This window comes from Suncus etruscus, chromosome 1 (assembly GCF_024139225.1).
Source record: "Suncus etruscus isolate mSunEtr1 chromosome 1, mSunEtr1.pri.cur, whole genome shotgun sequence".
Lineage (NCBI taxonomy): Eukaryota > Metazoa > Chordata > Mammalia > Eulipotyphla > Soricidae > Suncus > Suncus etruscus.
The window spans coordinates 137,603,023-137,623,770 of record NC_064848.1 but is presented as its reverse complement, the minus strand read 5'-3'; the positions used below and the strand labels follow the sequence as shown (position 1 = coordinate 137,623,770).

The 20,748-nt window shown below is 44.2% G+C and overlaps 1 protein-coding gene across 1 annotated transcript in view; it reads left to right on the top strand.

Annotated features, from left to right (window-relative positions):
• Positions 1–4,591: 4,591 nt before the first annotated feature.
• Positions 4,592–20,748, top strand: part of RBM28 (RNA binding motif protein 28) — a 39,652-nt gene continuing 23,495 nt past the window's right edge. Inside the window, exons 1-8 of the mRNA XM_049774370.1 lie at positions 4,592–4,794; positions 8,960–9,118; positions 9,501–9,595; positions 10,556–10,631; positions 12,423–12,515; positions 15,850–15,921; positions 18,315–18,492; positions 18,629–18,759. Coding sequence (XP_049630327.1) covers positions 4,677–4,794; positions 8,960–9,118; positions 9,501–9,595; positions 10,556–10,631; positions 12,423–12,515; positions 15,850–15,921; positions 18,315–18,492; positions 18,629–18,759 — 922 coding nt within the window. The 5' untranslated portion in view covers positions 4,592–4,676. The remainder of the gene's footprint in view (positions 4,795–8,959; positions 9,119–9,500; positions 9,596–10,555; positions 10,632–12,422; positions 12,516–15,849; positions 15,922–18,314; positions 18,493–18,628; positions 18,760–20,748) is intronic.

Here is a 20,748-nt window from a genome sequence, read left to right as displayed (position 1 = left end):
GAGCTTTCTTCCCCTCATAATAATAAAGTTTTTGAGAGTAGATTTGAGGAGAAAATAAACTTACTTTTCATTGTACTTCTGAATTTTCTTTTCTTTTCTTTTCTTGGTTTTTGGTTCACACCCGGTGATGCTCAGGGATTACTCCTGGCTATGTGCTCAAAAATTGCTCTCGGACCATATGGGATGCTGGGGATCAAACCCAGGTCCATCCTGTGTCAGCCACATGCAAGGCAAAAGCCCTACTGCTGTGCTATTGCTCCAGCCCATACTTTTGAATTTTCTATCTACAGAAAGAATTTTAGAAAGTAAACAGAAAGTAAGTTCAGCCTACTATCAATTAAAAATAATTGGGACTGGCACTACAGTATATTATGTAGGGCACCGATTTCAATCCTGGCATTCCATATGATCCCTGATCACCAGACAGGAGAAACTCCTGACCATAGCAGGGTATGACCCCCAAATTAAAAAGAATTATTTAAAAGGTGTATTTGATAATGGACATTCTGTAAACTTCTGCAGTCTTACATGAGGTCAGTTTCTTGAATCCAGTGGAACCACAAATAGGCACTGTGCTCCAGGATCCCTAGAGCACCCAGATTTCTTCCTGGGCAATGAGCCTTTAGTCTGGGGTTTCACTGGTAAGATAAATGATGGGATGGAAATCAATCTGTAAAAAGATTGGTTCTGGGCTTGTTTAAGCTGGATACAATGTTTGCTTTTTACGTGCTCTCAGATAATTTTTGAGTGTGCACACTGTGATTTAGTTCTAAGATTATTTTGAATTAATGCCGGGGTCTGTCTCTTCTTGATGTGAAGCTCACCACATAGAGCGGTGAGTTTAGTTAGAGAGATGACTACACTAACTATTGGGGAGGGGTGTTGAGTCACACCTGGCAGCTCTCAGGAGTTACTCCTGACTCTATGCTTGAATCCTGGCATCCCAGATGGTCCCCTGTGCCTGCCAGGGGCAATTTTTTTTGTGTGTGTGTGGTTTTTTTTTTTTTTGGGTCACACCCGGCAGTGCTCAGGGATTATTCCTGGCTCCAGGCTCAGAAATTGTTCCTGGCAGGCACGGGGGACCATATGGGACACCGGGATTCGAACCGATGACCTCCTGCATGAAAGGCAAACACCTTACCTCCATGCTATCTCTCCGGCCCCTAGGGGCAATTTCTGAGCATAGAGCCAGGAGTAACCCCTGAGCGCTGCCGGGTGTGACCCAAAAACCTAAAAAAAGAAAAAGAAAAGAAATGGCTCCTGGCTGGCTAGGAGGACTATATGGGATGCCAGGATTCTGTCTGTCTGTCTGTCTGTCTGTCTGTCTGTCTGTCTGTCTGTCTTGGGTTGGCTGCATGCAAGGCAAACGCCCTACTGCTGTGCTATCTCTCTGGCCCCATCATGACAATGTTAATGAGTGAGAAAAGTAGAATGCCTGTCTGGAATACAGGCTGGGGGTGGGGAAGGAGGGAGATGGGGAATTGGTGGTGGGAAGATCACACTGGTGATGGGAGGTTGTTCTTTTTATGACTGAAACCTAACTACAATCATGTATGTAATCATGGTGCGTAAGTAAAGAAAAATAAATAAATAAAAAATGTCTGTCTCTCTAGACCCCATTATTTGTGAGGGCAGGGAACCTGTCTTTTCATTTTTTGTTGTTAGGTCATATCCAGCTGTGCTCAGGGCTTACTCCTGGCTCTGATGCTCAGGGAGCCTTTTTAGAAGGGCCCAGGCAGCCCAGGAATCAAACTCAGATCAACCATATGCAAGCCCTCTATCTAGTACCTACCTCTACCGTAGTATCTCTCTGGCCCATGCCTTTCTTTTATTCATTCATAGATTGTAATTCTGGTGCTTTTTGTTGTTATTGTTGTTGTTGTTTTGGGGTCACACCCAGCGGTGCTCAGGGGTTACTTCTGGCTCTGCACTCAGAAATTGCTCCTGGCAGGCACAGGGGAATAAATGGGATGCCGAGATTCGAACTTCCATCTGTCCTGGATCTGCTGTGTAAAAGGCAAATGCTCTACCACTGTGCTATCTCTCTGGCCCCTGTAATTATGGTGCTTTTGATACATAGATCAGTAAATATTTATTGACAGAATCAAATTATTGGATGCTTTGTTAGAGTGAGTAAATATAATTTGTCTTTGTAGTAATGTAGGCACAGTTATAATAATGCTGTATAGTGTGACAATATCTCATATTCTTTTTTTTAAATTTATTTATTTATTTATTTTTTGCACCATACCTGGTGATGCTCAGGGGTCACTCTTGGCTATCAGCTCAGAAACCTCTCCTGGATTAGGGTGACCATATGGGATGCTGGAGATCAAACCCAGGTCCATCCTGGGTTAGCCGCGTGCAAGGCAAATGCACTACCGCTGGGTTATCGCACCAGCCCTGCTTTTTTTTTCTTTAATTTTTCATTGAGACCAATGTGAATTACAAGTCTTTCACAGTTATATTTGTTTTTTGTTTTTTGTTTTTTTTTGTTTTTTTTTTTTTTTGGTTTTTGGGCCACACCCATTTGACGCTCAGGGGTTACTCCTGGCTATGCGCTCAGAAGTTGCTCCTGGCTTGGGGGACCATATGGGACGCCGGGGGATCGAACTGTGGTCCGTCCAAGGCTAGCGCAGGCAAGGCAGGCACCTTACCTCTTGCGCCACCGCCCGGCCCCTCACAGTTATATTTAAGGTACATAGTGACAGTGAATTAGGGCAATTCCTACCATCAGTGTTGACCTCCTCTGCCACTGTTCTCATATGCCTCCCATATCTCCACACTTAACAGGTCCCTTTTGTGTATAGCTTGTTGTGGTTTGGGTCTCTTGAGTATCTCATATTCTTTGAGAACACTAGAATTGTTCCAGGGTCTAGGACTCTGACTCAGTGGCAGAAGGCCTGCCTTGCAGGTATGAAGACTCAGTTGGGTCCTAGAACTGTCCCATACTAAGTGTCACTTCATTGTCATCGGTGATACCAGATTCTACACACACAACAACGAAGAGATCTCCCTAAGATAGCAATCTCGGATCATCCAACAACAACAAAGAGACAAATAAAGGGATTGTTCAAACATACACACATACATGTATGTAATGTGCTTGAGTGCCTTCTCATTGGATTTTTCTTCTTTTCGTTTGTTTCGTTTTTAAGCCACATCTGGTGGTGCTGAGGGGTTACACCTGTCTCTACATCTAGGAATTACTTCTGGAGGGGACTGGGGGAACAGTATGGTCTGCCAGGGATAAAATCCTGGGCTACTGATTAAAAAGCTAATGCCCCACCCACGGTTCTATCTCTCTGGCTCCTGGTGGCATTTTATGAAAGAAATTGGTGGGACTCTAGAGTGGCACCTCTGAAAATATGTATTAAAATATGTTTAAAATACAAAATATGTACACACACCTTTTTTAAATTGGGCTTTTAAAATTTCCCATCTTTTAAATTGGGCTCCTGCCTTTTTTTCATAACCTTGGGACACGAATTATTTTATTTTACCACATATTTCCGCATTTTTCTATAATACTAAAAAGAAAGAATCAAAGAAAGGCTGGGGGCCAGGGACCAAGTGGTCTCCAATGCTTTGGCGGGGAAATAAATAAGGACAGAACTAAATTTTCAAGCCAAAGTCAAAGACAATAGAATCAAGGGACCCAAACTTTAACAATCTAAACTTAAAGGAGCCTATTATACTGGCAGGCCTAGGGGCAAAGGGTGGTGGTATAGGATGCACTCTGGGGCCTTTAGTGAAGGGAGGTTGACACTGGTGGTGGGAAAGGCCCTGACTCATTTAACATCGCAAATTCAACTATAATTACAATTGTTTCAATAAAATAAAATTTAAAAAATATAGAGCCGGAGCGATAGCACAGCAGTAGGGCATTTGCCTTGTACGCAGACGACCTGGGACAGACCCAGCTTCATTCCATGGCATCCCATATGGTCCCCCGAGCCAGGAGCGATTTCTGAGTGCATAGCTAGGAGTAACCCCTGAGCTTTACCGGTGTGGCCCCAAAACAAACAAAACATAGAAAAAAAGGTTTTTTTAAATGTATAAAATATGCGTTAGACATTATCATTGGTCCTAACCTAGAGTGTGTTAGAGCAAAAAAAAAAAAAAAAAAAAAAAGACTGTGGGTCTGGAATTCATCCAATAGATATGCAATTTATCCCTAGCGGTGAGATGAGACTTAACTTTTTTTTAATTCATTTTGTTTTGTTTTGTTTTGTTTTGTTTTGGGGTCACACCCTGCAGTACTCAGGGGTTACTCTGGGCAGCCAGAGGGGACCATATGGGATGTCAGGATTCGAACCACCATCCGTCCTGGATGAGGTGCATGCAAGGCAAAAGCCCAACCGCTGTGCTAACTTATCTCTCCGGCCCCTAGCGGTGAGATTATTTTTTAAGGGTCGGAACTAAAAATGTTAAGTTTCTTTACCTGGAGGGGGGAACCACTAAATAAAAGCTCCGCCTGTGGGCGGGATCATTTTCACGCTCCGGAATCTTTTTCTCGCCATTCGGACTCCATTTCCCTCCGGACGCTTTTGAGCGGCGCGCACTTCCGGCGTCTCCGCGGCCCGGCGTGTTCCGCCTGCCCCTGCGAATCCCGGGCTGCACGCTCGCTCGTGCCGGCGCCTCCCGCTGCCTCGTTGCCGTCGCCTCTCGGCCCCATGGCGGGGCTGACCCTGTACGTGAGCCGACTGCCGGCCTCGGCCCGCAGCGAGCAGCTGGAGGAGCTGTTCAGCCAGGTGGGGCCGGTGAAGCAGTGCTTCGTGGTGACCGAGAAAGGTAGGCTGGGGTCGCCTGGGATCCCCGGGGCGTGGACACTGTCAAACCTAGCAGCTGCATGATACATTTTTCTACTTTTATTTACTTATTTACTTATTTATTTATTTATTTATTTTTTGGGGGGTGTTTGCATTCCCCGGCGATGCTTCAGGGTTACTCTGAAATGATCTGGAATGACTCGAATTACTCCTGGCAGTGCTCGGGGATCTGAGCCCAGATTTGCAGCAGCGTGCAAGGCTAAAACCCCCCCCCCCCCCCAATGCTCTTGCTCCAGCCCTTCCCTGGGATTCTAGGACCCACACTAAGAGAAGGGACTGACTGGGGTGTGACTTTTTCTTTTATTTTCTTGTAGTGCCGAGTTTTAGATTTGATTGGCTTAAGTTTTGTTGTGGAGGGAATCAGCCCCACTTTGCAGAAAACTTTTTTTTTTTTTAAATAGTACTTTTAGTGTAAGTTTGTACAGACAGGGAGGAATGGAACACAAAATGTGCTTTCCAGAACGGGCACTCTTCACTGTTTTATTTTTGCATTCACCCACTTATTTATTGGATAAATACTTAATGTGTACTATGTGCCAGGCCCCAGAGGTGCTCAGGGATCACTCATTCGTTCTTGCTTATTCTGGGGGTTAGGAGGGACAGACCAAATACTGTGCTGGATGGAGATTGAGCCTGTTGCTGGTAAAGCAAGTGCCTTAACTCTTGTCTCTCTGGTTCTGGCACTATATTTTGGTCTCGCCACATGATCCCATGCCTCTAGAGGCTGACCTGATGCTGGCTCCTGGGGTGTCCAGGGCCTCCCCACACGAACTACACGTGTCCTGAATCACCTAGATTCAAATCTGAAAAAGGGAGTGGTAGAGAGGATGTCAGAGGTGGAGGTGTTGCTTGAGCCAGGAAGAGTTCCTGGGGGGATGTCGCTGTGGGGAAGGAGGACCTGCCTTGCATGTGTGAGAATATGGTGGTTCAGATGGTGGTGTTTGTACTTTTCACTCCTGCACGTGCAGGGTGCCATGGATATGGGGTGTGTGTAGGGGACTGACACATGTCCCTTATCCTCTGGATTGTAGTTGGGAATCAATGGCCTATTTTTGCATTGCCATTCCTGTACCTTGTCCTGCTACTTTACTTACCTTGATCATCAATTCACTCAGGGTCTTCAACTGGAAACATTTTAGCTTTGATCTTCCTGCAGTCAGATACTGATATTCCCTCCCTCAGAAGCTTCTGCACTCCCTCCATGCCCCCTTCTTAAACCTCTCTACCTGTTGCCTGCAGACCTAACTGAGTGAGTCCAGCACCTTCTTCAGCCTAGCTCGGCTGCCTCTCCCTCAAACATACCAGGCACATCTGCATCGGGAGAGGAAAGCTCCCTGCTTTATATTTCGAAGACCCCAGTTTCACAGAAACCTCTTTTGCCAGTAATAGAATCCTAACTTTCCTCTCAGGACATCTGTAAGTTGATGCTGGTCAGTGATGTTTTCAGTGACCAGCATTAAAAATAAAAGGGGCTTGAGTCAGGATGAGACTAATTTTCTTGGAACTGCTGCCATAGGCTTCACATCTGGCTGATGCTCATCACACTCTTGTGAGGGAGGGGGTGTTCCTCTTACCTGGGCTGGGAGGGATGCAAGTCAAGCAGGACCTCCCTTCTAGGTCACCTGGTTGTCCCGCCTTTCTGAAGTCTATCTGGTGGGAACTAGCTTGGGGGATAGTCTGTTGGTAAGTAGGTCAGTGAAGAGCTAGTAATCACCCCATTTGTAGGCCCTCTTTGTTGGTCACAGAAGTTGTAGTTAGGTTGGGGACAGGGTGTGGGCTGCTCTGTGAGCTGGGCATTGCCTGGTTCCTTGTCATTTTAAGTATCTATAGGTAGATGAGAATACAAGCAGGTTAGCCAATATTATGGTTTATAGACACAGTGGAATACTATGAGACTGCAAGTATGCCAGAATCATGTAACTTGCTGCAACTTGGATGGAACTTGGAGGATATCATTGTTGAGTGAAATAAATCATTAGAACGAGGACAAACACAGGGTGATCTCACTTATCTATGGTATATATAATAACTGGGCTAGAGAATACAAGGTATTAAAAGGAGATAATACAATTCCTAGCGATGTTTCTTGCCACCCATCACTACCCAGGTGTGCAGCTTCAGTGGATTGAGACTCGGATTTTTAAATAGTGACATAAAACAATAGGAGAACATCATTATTTGGTAAGGCATAAGTATTCATAAAATATTTTTTCTGGTTTCTTTAGAGAATATGTATGTGTACTGGGTAAGTGACATTCATCATTGTGGGTTGTCAAGCATTGCTAGGGGTTGTGTTCTAGGAGAATAGGCTGTTGATGGGAATTCTCCTTTGGGTTCTTGGAGTATAGGTTACACATAACTGGACTTTGTATATTCTGTATGTGGCCCAAAACTTTAAAACAAAACAAAAAGTGGGTAGGGCACTTGCACATGACCTACCTGGTTTTGATCCCCAGCACCCTGTATGGTTCCCTGAGCAGGAGTGTTTCCTGGACATTCCTTCCCCCCAATTAAAACATAAAGCTCGGGGCCGGGCGGTGGCGCTAATGGTAAGGTGCCTGCCTTGCCTGCGCTAGCCTCGGACGGACCGCGGTTCGATCCCCCGGCGTCCCATATGGTCCCCCAAGCCAGGAGCAACTTCTGAGCGCATAGCCAGGAGTAACCCCTGAGCATCACCGGGTGTGGCCCAAAAACCCAAAAAAAAAAAAAAAAAAAAAAAAAAACATAAAGCTCATTTCCCCTTGAAAACAGTGCTGTCCTTTCCTGGCTAGCCAAGCTGAGCTGTGTTGGAAAGAATGCTGTCTTGGGACAGGACAGATGGAACTATAGTGAGGTCTTAGTGTCCTGCTGCTTCCCTAAGATGGGAATGACTTCACATGACCATTGTGAGGATTCCAGCGAATAGGAGAATGCATTATTTCAGATGTGAACAGTGAATTGCTTTGGTTTGGGACTACCTCCCCTTTGCATCTCAGCTGCTTTCTTTTTGGTTGTGCGGAGGGAGAGAGAAGTGCCCTGCATTTTCTTGTTCTTTTCTTCTGACAGATGAGTGGGCAGGCCTTTGTGGAAAAGTGTTCCAAGAGAACAAAAACTCACCTTTATAACACAGCCTACTTCCCTAGTTAATGCTGAAACCATGCAGCGTGGGTCCTTTCTTTGTGAAAGGATCTGGAGCCTTTAGTTAAAGTGCTTTGGAAACATGCCTGGGTGGAGATGGAAAAGCAGCGGAGTTCACATGCTTCTTTGGGTAATAGGCAGACTACTGGTTTGTCCTTTTTCAATGCAGAGAATGGCTTAAAATTTACTACACAAGGGCCCGGAGAGATAGCACAGCGGCGTTTGCCTTGCAAGCTGACGATCCAGGACCAAAAGGTGGTTGGTTCGAATCCTGGTGTCCCATATTGTCCCCCGTGCCTGCCAGGAGCTATTTCTGAGCAGACAGCCAGGAGTAACCCCTGAGCAATACCGGGTGTGGCCCAAAAACAAAAACAAAAACAAAAAAAAATTACTACACAAAAAATGTTAAGCTATAGCAAGTCTAGAAGAATGGTGTCATTTGCAGCTATTTGATTGTGAGCCCCTAATCTCTGCTCACTGACCTGGTGCAGCCCCATGGAGAGAGGAGGCTGGAAGTGAGGAATTAATTCATCTGCTAACATCATGGGGCACTAACCAGTTCCTTTACTTCCCTTCATTTCAAATTACTCATCGGAGAAGGGACAATAGTATTTCCTAACCTACCTAGGTGTGTTCTGTGGATAAAGTTAGATTTACAGTTGCTTTGGAAAGACTTACTTTGATACTGAGTGCTAAAGCTTGGTATTAGGGTGACAGAATCTACTGGCTTCTGAAACAGTGATACCTGTCTGAGCATCTTTTCGCAGATCCTTCAGCATTCTGTGCCTCTCAGGAGTAGCTGCACCATTACACCATAATTTCCAAAGCCATCCGTTGGCCTCTTGTACCTTCTCTGGCACTAACAGCACATTAGAACAGGAAGCCTAATAGTGTCTGAGTAGTGTGGGGAAGGGGATGTGGATTCTAGCCAACCTCACTGCTTTCAGAATTTACTGGTGTAGTTCTTGGCTAATGATCATTGTCATCAACCCCACCCCTCACTGTTTCAGGGAGTAAGGCATGTCGAGGCTTTGGCTACGTCACGTTTTCCATGCAGGAAGATGTCCAGAAGGCCCTCAAGGAGATCAACACCTTCGAAGGTGGCAAGATTTCTGTGAGTGTTGCCAAGAAAAAACTGAGGAAAAAGACCAAGGAAAAGGCAGAAAATGGTGAGTTTCTAGTACATGAAGGGCGTTTTCTTTAGGATCAGGGTTGTCAGGGAACTGACTTCCAGACTTAGTTTCCTGAATTCCCTGTAAAAACTTCATTTGTGATTGACCAGTAATTTATGACACTATGTCCGTTTCAGGAGTGCTGCTTCACTCCTCAGTGGGACTCGCCTTGTGATGTCTCAACTTATCCATTGCATTGTTGTCGTTTTAGTTTTTCGTTAATTTTTGAGTCTGGAGAATCATGTGTCCTGGGTGTGGCTACACTCAGTCCCATGGTCAGTTCTGTCTCTTACGTGTAGCTTCTTTTTTAGGGTGCACTTAGGCCTAGAGTGATTGGGTCTGGGCCACAGACTTATTTATCCTTTTATTTCTTTTTAAGAAAATTCAGAATCACCAAAGAAGCAGCAGAAACCTAAAAATACCAAAGTGGCAGATAAGAAAGCCAGATTAATTATTCGGAACCTGAGCTTCAAGGTAAGCGACTGAGAAAATGCTCAACCACCAAAACTTGTATGTTCATTGGTAGAACCCCTCACCAGGATGCTATAAATTGGGCTTATTTTTTCTGGATTGAATCTTAACCCTGTTGAATTCAGGAAAAGCGCTGGAGAGAAAACTCAGTGGAGTGAGCACATGATTTATGTGCAAAAACTAGCTTTAATCCTAGCACTGATTGATTCTTTGACTATGGCCCCAAAACCACCATCATCCCTACCAAAGAAAATGGAGGCAGGAGGGATAGTACACGGATTAGAGCACTTACCTTACTGGTGGCCTACCCTGGTTCATTCTGGGTACTACCTAATACCCAAACACTGAGCCAGGAGTGATCCCTGAACCCTTAACACTACCAGGCAAGACCCATGCCCCTCTTCTTCCACTCCACTTTCTCCCATCCTAATAATAAAATTCAACAAAAACAGAAAATGGGCGTGTACAAGCAAGAACTTACGATGGACAGTAAATTTGAAGACACTTCCCTTTGGGGCCATTGTAAGAAAGGGAGGGGAGGAAAGGATCTCTCATATCTGTCCTTTCTTTCTGCCTTTAGATACCATGCCCAATATCATCATCTTCTTTTTTTTTTTTTTTTTTTGTTTTTTTTTTTTTGGGTCACACCTGGCAGCACTAAGGGGTTATTCCTGGCTCCTGGCTCCGTGTTCAGAAATAGCTCCTGGCAGGCTCAGGGGACCATATGGGATGCCGGGATTTGAACCACCGTCCTTCTGCATGCAAGGCAAATGCCTTACCTCCATGCTATCTCTCCGGCCCCGCATGATATCTTCTACTCAGAAATATTTGCTGTCTTAATCTTAAAAGTCAAACAGGAGTGAAAACATTCAAGTTCTTCCTGATGGGCTGATTTAGTATTTGATTTTTTGTTTTTCATGTGCTGTGGTGCTATCACTTTTTTTCCTTTGCTTTTGACTTCAGTGTTCAGAAGATGACTTGAAGATACTATTTGCTCAATATGGAACTGTTTTGGAAGTCAATGTTCCTAGGAAACCAGGTATTAGAAAACCTTTGTTTGGTGCAAATTAGATTGTTTATTGTAATGCTATCCCTTCAAGCCCCCCACACCCGCTAATCCTCTTGAACTAAGCACCATTTAAAATAAAAGTATAAGGCCAAAGAGCTAGCTAAAAGGACTAGTGCAGTGGTGGGCAACCTTTTCTTTCAGCTGAGCCAAATCTTGCCAAAACCATGATTGAATTTTATTTTGAGAGCCACATTTTTAAAACCAAAAATACATAAGATGGTACACTGTTGGGAGGAAAGTCACACAGAAAGTCACGCCCACCCCCATACCACATGACACGACTGGAGCTGTGTGGAGCGGGCTGCGGGGGCTGCACACAGGGCGTGCACTGACAGAGGCTAGGACCAGAATTCTGACTCCTGGAACGGCTGCCCAGCACACAGAAGAGCCGCATTAAAAACACACAAATTCGTGAAGTGTTCCATATTAAAAAAAAAAAAAGTATAAAGAACCGCATGTGGCTCACGAGCCGCAACTTGCTGACCACTGGGCTAGTGCATGTGCTCTGGACCTCAGGTCCAGGTTCGGTCACCAGCACCACGTGGTCATCTGAGCATCATCAGAAGTGAGCGCTCGCCAAACACACTGGTAGAAATTCCATATTCACCACCCAGCTTGACCCATAAACTATAAATAAATAAATATTGGATTACTAAGTGATTTTGAAGTTCATGGCATGCTAGAAAGCAGTTTGCCTTTTTTTTTTTTTTTTTTTTTTGGCGTTTGGGCCACACCCTGCGGTCCTTCGGGGTTACTTCTGGCTCTGCATTCAGAAATCGCTCCTGGCAGGCTTGGGGGACTATATGGGGTGCCAGGAATTGAACCCACGTTCCTCCCAGGTTGGCCCCTTTCAAGGCAAGCGCCCTACCACTGTGTGCTATTGCTCTAGCCCCTGATATAGAAAGATTTTTTTTCTTTCTTTCTTTCTTTCTTTCTTTTTTTTTTTTTTGGTTTTTGGGTCACACCCGGCAGTGCTCAGGGGTTACTCCTGGCTCTATGCTCAGAAATCGTCCCTGGCAGGCACAGGGGACCATATGGGATGCCGGGATTCGAACCGCCATCCTTCTGCATGAAAGGCAAACGCCTTACCTCCATGCTATCTCTCCAGCCCCTTGATATAGAAAGTTTTATACAAGTGATTGGCAAGTATTAAAAACTCAGATAATAGTGCTTCTTCACCAGCTGATATTGTTAGATTCAAACTAATTTTACAAGATAATTTATTCTTTGTTTTGTTTTTTTTTTTTTTTTTTTTTTGGTTTTTGGGTCACACCCCGTGGTGCTCAGGGGTTTCTCCTGGCTGTCTGCTCAGAAATAGCTCCTGGCAGGCATGGGGGACCATATGGGACACCGGGATTCGAACCAACCACCTTTGGTCCTGGATCGGCTGCTTGCAAGGCAAACACCGCTGTGCTATCTCTCCGGGCCCGATAATTTATTCTTTGAAGAAATGCATTTCTTTTTCTTTTTTGGGGGGGTTTTGGGGTCACACTCAGCAGTGCTCAGGGGTTACTCCTAGCTCTATGCTTAGAAATCGCTCCTGGCAAGCTCGGGGGATATGGAGATCCTGGGATTCAAACCACCGTCCTGCATGTAAGGCAAACTCCTTACCTCCATGCTATCTCTCCAGCCCCAAGAAATACATTTCTATCCCCAAGCCTGACTCAATCTTGTTTTGGGCAAGAGGCTGATAGGTTCACAGATGGATTGCTGTAATCTTCTCACGTGCTGCCTCTCTTTTCTTTGTCCATGTGCACTCAGATGGAAAGATGCGTGGGTTTGCTTTTGTTCAGTTCAAAAATCTCCTTGAAGCAGGAAAAGCTCTGAAAAGCATGAACATGAAAGAGATAAAAGGTAAATTTTCTGAACTTTTGCCATGGCAGATATTCTTTACCTTCATTTTCAGATATTACTAATGTCAGGGTGGGTTAACACAGTAATCCACTTTCTACGTTTTCAAAAGTATATACTGTTGCTGAGTCTCACTGCTAAGTTGGCCGCTTTTTGGTGAAATAGACTTAGTATTTGCCTGCTGGGTTAAATTTAAAAGGGAAAAGGTCATGATTCTCTTTATTTGGTGCTAAGTGTCCTTTTAAATCTCTCATGAGAAATATCCCTGAGATAGTTAATGATTGATGCAGATTGCTTTCTAAGGACCATAGGATTTTCAGGCCTCTCTTGGTTTTGATCACTGTATAGTATCTCTGATACATTAAATTGTGAGACCACTCTCAGCACACAGGCTTACCAGGAATTGTGCCTAAATAGGGATTGGCTTAGAGACTTCCATGCTTTTGTACAGAGTGCAGAATGTTCCAGAATGCCTATTTTCCTCTTGAATATTTAACTGGACATGGATTGAGGAGCAGTATTATATATATATATATATATATATATATATATATATATATATATTTTTTTTTTTACGGTCTTACTCCAGGAGTGACGATTGTGAGGAAAGATAAACTTTAGGTTGACTAATGCAAAGGTTAAGGTTTAAAAGGAGAAGGCAGCTATGAGAGATTTATTTTAGCATCATCAGTCACTGATCAGCTATCACTAATGAAACAACAGATTTTTTGTCCCTTTCCTTCCACTCTGTCTCTGAGGAATGGGAAGTTAACACTCTTTGAGACAGGATTAATAAGAAGGGGAGACCTCAGATCAATGGAATAGACTTGAGTATTCTCAGGTATATGATCAATTAATTTTTTTTTCAGTTTTTGGGCCACACCCAGTAATGTGCAGGGGTTACTCCTGGCTATGTGCTCAGAAATCACTCCTGGCTTGGGGGACCATATGGGACACTGGGGGATTGAACCGTGGTCCATCTAGGCTAGCGCAGGCAAGGCAGGCACCTTACCTTTAGCGCCACCATGCCGGCCCCTGATCAGTTCATTTTTTTTTCTTTTTTTTGGGGTTTTTGGGCCACACCCGGTGATGCTCAGGGGTTACTCCTGGCTGTCTGCTCAGAAATAGCACGGGGGACCATATGGGACCATATGGGACACCAGGATTTGAACCAACCACCTTAGGTCCTGGATCGGCTGCTTGCAAGGCAAACACCGCTGTGCTATCTCTCTGGGCCCTGATCAATTAATTTTTGATAAAAGGGGCAAGAAATATAAAGTAGAATAAGGAGAACCTCTTTCACAGGTGGTGTTGGGAAAACTGGTCAGCTGCATGTAGAAAAGAGAGCTCAGACCTCTCTTTAACACCACACAGAAAAAAGCCAAAATAGATTAAAGATCTTGATATCAGACCTGAAGCCATAAGATATATAGTGGAAAATGTAGGTAGAATTCTCCATGAAATTCAAGCTAAAGGTATCAAGGATGAAACATCATTGACCAAGAAAGTGGAAGCAAAAATAAACAAGTGGGATTACTAAATTAAACTAAGAAGCTTCTGCACCTCAAAGGAAGTGGTGACCAGGATACAAAGATTGCCCACAGAATGAGAGAAACTATTCACCAAATACCCATCTGATACGGATTAATATTTAAGACATATAAGGCATTGGTAGAGCTTAACAAGGAATAAACATCTAATTCCATCCAAAAGGGAAAAAGAGATGAACAGAAACTTCCTCAAAGAAGAAATACAGATGGCCAAAAGGCACATGAAAAAGTATCCCATATCATTAATCATCAGGGAAATGCAAATCAAAACAATGAGATATCATCTCACACTACAGAGACTGGCACATATCAAAAGGAATAAGAATGGGGCCAGAGCGGTGGTGCTAGAGGTAAGGCGTCTGTCTGCCTTGCAAGCGCTAGCCTGGGAAGGACTGCGGTTCGATCCCCTGGCATCCCATATGGTCCCCCAAGCCAGGAGTGATTTCTGAGTGCATAGCCAGGAGTAACCCCTGAGCATCATCGGGTGTGGCCCAAAACAAACCAAAACATCAAAAAAAAAAAAAAAAAAAAAGAACAAGAACAACCAGTGCTTGCCCAGATGTAGGGAGAGGGACTCTCATTCACTGCTGGTGGGAATGTCAACTGGTCTAGTCTTTTTTGGAAAACAATATGAACATTTCTTAAAAAATCAGCTCCCATATGATCTAAAAATAATACCCCTCTTGGGAATATACCCTAGGGACCAAAAAAAGAACGTGGAAAAGCCCTCTGCACTATTCACAATAACCAGAATCTGGAAACAACACAAGTGCACTCCTCTGCTATTTGTGGCAAACATCCTACCATGGATTGGTCCTCCTGGCCCTTGTCTCTATTTTCTTTGGATGGTTACCATACTACCTTTTTAAAAAAATATATCCACAAGAGAGTGATCAATCTTTGTCCCTCTACCTCTGACTCATTTTGCTCAACATAATACCTCAATATCTATGCATAAGCAAATTTCATGACATCATTTTTTCTTTTCTTTTTTTTTGGTCTTTGGGTCACACCCGGCGGTGCTCAGGGGTTACTCCTGGCTGTCTGCTCAGAAATAGCTCCTGGCAGGCACGGGGGACCATATGGGACACCGGGATTCGAACCAACCACCTTTGGTCCTGGATCGGCTGCTTGCAAGGCAAACCCGCTGTGCTATCTCTCTGGGCCCTGACATCATTTTTTCTAACAGCTGCATAGTATTTCACTGTGTAGATGAACCAGTTTCTTTATTCACTCATCTTAGGCACTTGTGTTGTTTCCAGATTCTGGTTATTGTGAATAGTGCAGAGGGCTTTTCCACATTGTTTTTTGGTCCCTAGGGTATATTCCCAAGAGGGGTATTATTGCTAGATCATAGCTTTCGTGTACTGGGTGCTGAAAGGAGATACAGTGATATGTGTGATGCCCCTTTAGAAACAATATTGCAAAACACAGTGACTAATAGAAAAAAAGGGAGAGGGAGAGAAAGAGAATAAAAATTTCTGCTTCAGAAACAGGTTTGGGAGAGGCAAGTGGGGAGGGCAGGAGGGAAACTGGGGGCATTGGTTGTGGAAAATAGACACTGATGAAGGGTATTGGACATTTTATGACTGAAACTCAATCATGAACAACTTTGTAACTATTTCATGGTGATTCAGTTAAATAATTTATATTAAAAAAAAAAGTAGACCTACCCTTAGACATTTTAACGTAGGTGACACGATTGTGATTGTGTTCATATTTATGTTTTTGACTAACACATTACTACACATGGAATGCATTTCTGATGCTACTGTTCTCTGTGCCAGGGCGGCCTGTGGCTGTGGACTGGGCCGTGGCGAAGGATAAATATAAAAACACCCAGCCTGTCTCTGCACCAGGTAAGATGTGGTGGTTTGGGTAAGGTGGTTATAGGGGTTGGAATGAGCATAGAACAGCTCTGTAATGAATGTTCAGGGTCACTTCCTTTTCAACAGGAAGAATATTAGCTCGAAATACCAAAAGCACACTATTAGCCAGAAGAATGAGACCAAAGAGTGTCTGAAATCCTGCCGTCTCTGAAATGAGCCCAGAGCTGTTGTTCTGTTTCTGTTGTGGTAGCTGGCAATTTGGCTCTGAACATGGGAGCTTTGCATCTGAACCCACTGCTTGGTGTGGAAAAATGAGGAGCGGGGACAGAGCTCAGTTGCTACTTGCTGGCATGCCCCAATATCACATAATTGGAAGTGGTGGAGCATTAAGAATAGAGAAACTTGGGCTAGAGTAGTGCTTCTCAATTATTTTCTGTCATGCCCTTTTAGGAAGAAGAAAACATGTTTCGCAACCCCCCCCCCCCCCCGCGCACAACTGTAAATAGTATCTTTATTAAAAAAAAACTTTAACCTGCAAAACAAAAATATATAAAATAATTTGAGCTGATTTTTTTAATCAGAGGTGATGTGTGGATTAATGGCTACAATGAGCATGTTTTGCAATGCATAGCTTTTCGAAGCGGGGTTTGAAGCAGGACACAGCAACTCTCAGCTCCAGAGACATACAGAGACATAAACACGAGGCTTAGCTTGTTATGACAGTGTTTGCTGAGGTCAAAGACACCCCCCTTTAATGGAGCCTTTCGCCCCCCCTGGGGGCGTGCCCCACTATTTGAGAAGCACTAGGCTAGAGAGATAGCACAGTGGTAGGGCATTTGCCTTGCACGTAGCTATTTGAACAAATGGTGGTTTGAATCCTGACATCCCATATGGTCCCCCATTTCTGCCAGGATCAACTTCTGAATACAGAGCAAGGAGTAACCCCTGAGCTCCTCTGGGTGTGATCCAAAAACAAAAACAAAAAAGAATAACAAAACTGGGCCAGAGTGATAGCACAGCGGCAGGGCATTTGCCTTGCATGCAGCCAACACAGGATGGACCTGGGTTTGATTTCCGTTATCCAGTATGGTTCTTTGAACCTGCCAGGGGCGATTTCTGGGTGCAGAGCCAGGAGTAATCCCTGAGCACGGTATGGTCTTCCTGCTAAAAAAAAAAAAAAAGAATAGGGAAACTGAAGACCTGAGTGTTTTTTAGAAAACAGTCCTGTGATCCACCAGAACTAAGGATTCACTGAGTTCATGGGTGGGCTCCAGCATGAGCTATACGACATGATGTTAAGCTGCTTGAAGGTGCTCAGCTGCTGCTTTCGCACTTAGACTGGCCTTCCTCATTGAGTGGGATGGATTCCAAGGCCATCTCTGTGCTAAAGGAGTTTTGCCATTTTTATTTTTTCCTAAATTGGGTAGGTTGTTGTTGTTGTTTTTTTTTTAATTTATTTAAAGGAAATCACAGAGTTGACACAATTGATCATAATACATTTGTTTCAAAAAGAACAAAGGCGGGCCCGGAGAGATAGCACAGAGGTGTTTGCCTTGCAAGCAGCCGATCCAGGACCAAAGGTGGTTGGTTCGAATCCTGGTGTCCCATATGGTCCCCCTTGCCTGCCAGGAGCTATTTCTGAGCAGACAGCCAGGAGTAACCCCTGAGCACCACCGGGTGTGACCCAAAAACCAAAACCAAAAAAAAAAAAAAAAAAAAAAAAAGAAGAACAAAGGCAAAGTTATTAAAAAATAAAAAAAAACTAAGGAGATGGAAGAGAAAGAAAAGGTTCATTTATATTTTTGAAAATCATTGAATCACCAATTAAGTCATTAAAAGCCTAGCAGAAGGTTTAATAAGCTTTTCTTCTTTTTTTTTCTTTTCTTTTTTATTTTTAAGGATAAGTGTTAAAGAAGTACAGCAAAAACAGTGTTAGAGTGGCAATTGTTGTTTGCATAGGAACAGCAAAATATGGGGCACATGGAAAGGAAAAGCCTTGGCCTAAATACAAGGAGACCTTATCTCTGAAGTTTTCTGGCATAAGACCATTTCTAGGCACCAGGCATACTAGGACTAGGTTGTCCAACCCAAGTCATTGTAGTGTCAATAAACCTTTCTCTCCCGCTGCTGCCCAGTCGCTGTTGTTGGTGTCAGGTTTCTGTAGTTAGAGATCCTGGAGTGTTCTGCCATTTTTGCTTGTTTGTTTGTAGTGGTGGGGATTGAACATGTAGGACAGCTGCTCTGCCACTGAGCAGCTGTAGTTTTTCACTTTCTCTCATATTTTCTCCTACTATATAAATAATAAAATCAGAGATTCTTTAAAACCAAAGCATCTAGAATCTTGGGGATTTTACTTACTCTTGTTAAGATAACTTTATTTGGGATACTGATGGAAATGCTGATTTTGTTTACTCCTTATGTAGCTGAGGAGAAGAGTTCTTTATCCAATCAGGAATCAGGGAAAGAGAATGGCAGGACAGAGGATACAGGAGAGGAAGAAGATGATGATGATGAGGAGGAGGAGGAGGAAGAGGAAGATACAACAGAAGATGAAGAGGAGAAAGGCTCACAAGGGTCTCAGCGTGTGCAGGGTCAGGAGAGGTAAGTATCTTGCTGGTTCTGAGATGGAAAGAGTCAAACTGGTCAGTGAGGAGGCCCATTTCCGGGCCCTATCACTGCAAATGCTATGGGGTGCTGGGTCGGTCAGCCTTTATTCTCAGTTCTTCGGTCTTTGCAGAGCAGGGAAGAGGTCCTTCGTGGAGAGCAGCGATGATGAGGACAGTGAGCCAGATGAGAGTGACAGTGCTGATGACAGTGGTGAAGAGTCATTGGGCAGCGCCAGCAGCGAAGAAGAGCTGAAGGATGAAGGTGCAGTGTTGGAGGAGGCTCTTTCACCTTGGAACCCTTCACCCAGGAATAGGCATCTATTTTCTTCAGGCCTCTTTATATTCACTTGTTTAATCTTTATTTGTCATTTTGGTGTTGGTGCCATACTCACAGCAACTCAGGAGCTGCTCCTGGCTCTGTGTTCAGGGGTCACTCCTGGCAGTGCTCAAGGGCCCCAAGTTGTGCTGAAAAGCGAATCTGCACCTTCTGCATTTAGAGCCTGCGCTCACTCAGCATGTGGAGCTCTCTCCAGGGTCTTTTGTCAAATTTATGTTGATGCTGAAAGCAAAACCTTGCGATTCTTTTATTCTAAGGTTGTTGTTTTTTTTTTCCCCCTAATGAGTTTGGAATAGTGGTTGAGGGTTAAGATTCTTTCTTAGGGAATTTAAAACCCAGCTTACTGCTGAGGCACAACTCTCTGTCTTGATTATTATCCAAATTGAAAATTGAATGAAGACCTGAATAAACATGATATTGTATCTTAGCTACCCAGGTAGATTTTGAACAACACTGAAAAGTTGCAGGGGGAGGGGCAGAGAAGGGCAAAGGAGATGAGGGGCCATACTTGGTAAAGGTCAGGGGCTACTCTTAGTTTAGTCATGGGAGGCTGCTATTGGTGGTATGTGGGGACCCATGCGGTGCCGACGATTAAACATGGACTCCTGCATCCTAACACATGTGCTTTGTCCCATGGAGCTCTCCCCCTGGCTCTTAAATAACTCTTAGAGTTGTAGTGAGTATAAAGAACTCATGGTAGAGGGAGGGAGGGCAGGAGATGACTCAAAGAGCGAGTGTGCCTGCTTTGCCTGTTGGTGTCATGGCATGGTTGCCTGAGAACCATGGCGAGTGAACCTGCAACAATAAGGAATAAAACAAAATGAAGGGTCTCTGAAGATAAATTTGTAAAACCTGTAACAAAATCCAACGGCCACTTTAATATTGGGATAAACTTAACTGATCAGTTGAGAGAGACAGAGAATTCCAGAATAGGGAATGGCAGTAACCAGATCTTGAGGTTATTCGTGTATGGGAGGTTTTGTTTTGGGGCCACAACTGATAGTGCTCGGGGCTGCTCCTAGCTTGATGCTTGGGGATTGCTTCTGGTGGTAAAGAGATCAAATTTGGTCTTCCTACAGGTGCAACCTGCTGCACTTCAGCCCTTTGAATTGATTCCCCAAACCCAGGATATGGGTTTTTATTTACTCATCAGGCTACTCCCTTTTGCTTCCTTTTCTGAAAGTTTGGCATATTGGTTTGATCATATAAAAATCTGTAGAGGGGCCCAGAGAGAGAGAGAGTGAGTACAGGGTAACCCCTGTATATTACTACAGCTAACCTTGGTTCCATCCTTGGCATCCATTGTCCCCTGAGCTCCAGAAGGGTGACCTGGGAAACCCAAGGTACTCCCTGACTAGATGAGGCCCAAGTAGCATTATATCCTTGAGCCCTAACCTGAAACCAAAAGCCTAGCTGACTGAGAAGTATGGGGAGGAGGCCCCTCAGGCTCCTAGACACTATTGGCTAAGTCCCCCACCCCTACAAATCTCAAAGGAGATAGATCAGGGGCAGAGTTACATGCCTTTTTGCACAGGACTCCAAATTTAATCTCCTGTACCACCACTAGGTTTAGCTGTGATAACCTGCTGGGCTTGAGCAGTGCCTCACGGCTAACCTTGAACATTGAACTATCTTGAGTATACCCAGAAGTGCTCCAGATTCCTTGAAGACTGCTTGGGAGACCTTGATACCTCTCTTTCCCAAAATGAAACTGAGGAAACAGATTTTTTATTTTTATTTTTATTTTTTTATTTATTTTGGTTTTGGGTCATACCCAGCATTGCTCAGGGGTTACTCCTGGCTCCTCGCTCAGAAATTGCTCCTGGCAGGCGCAGGGGACCATATGGGACGCCGGGATTCAAACCAATGACCTTCTGCATGAAAGGCAAATGCCTTGCCTCCATGCTATCTCTC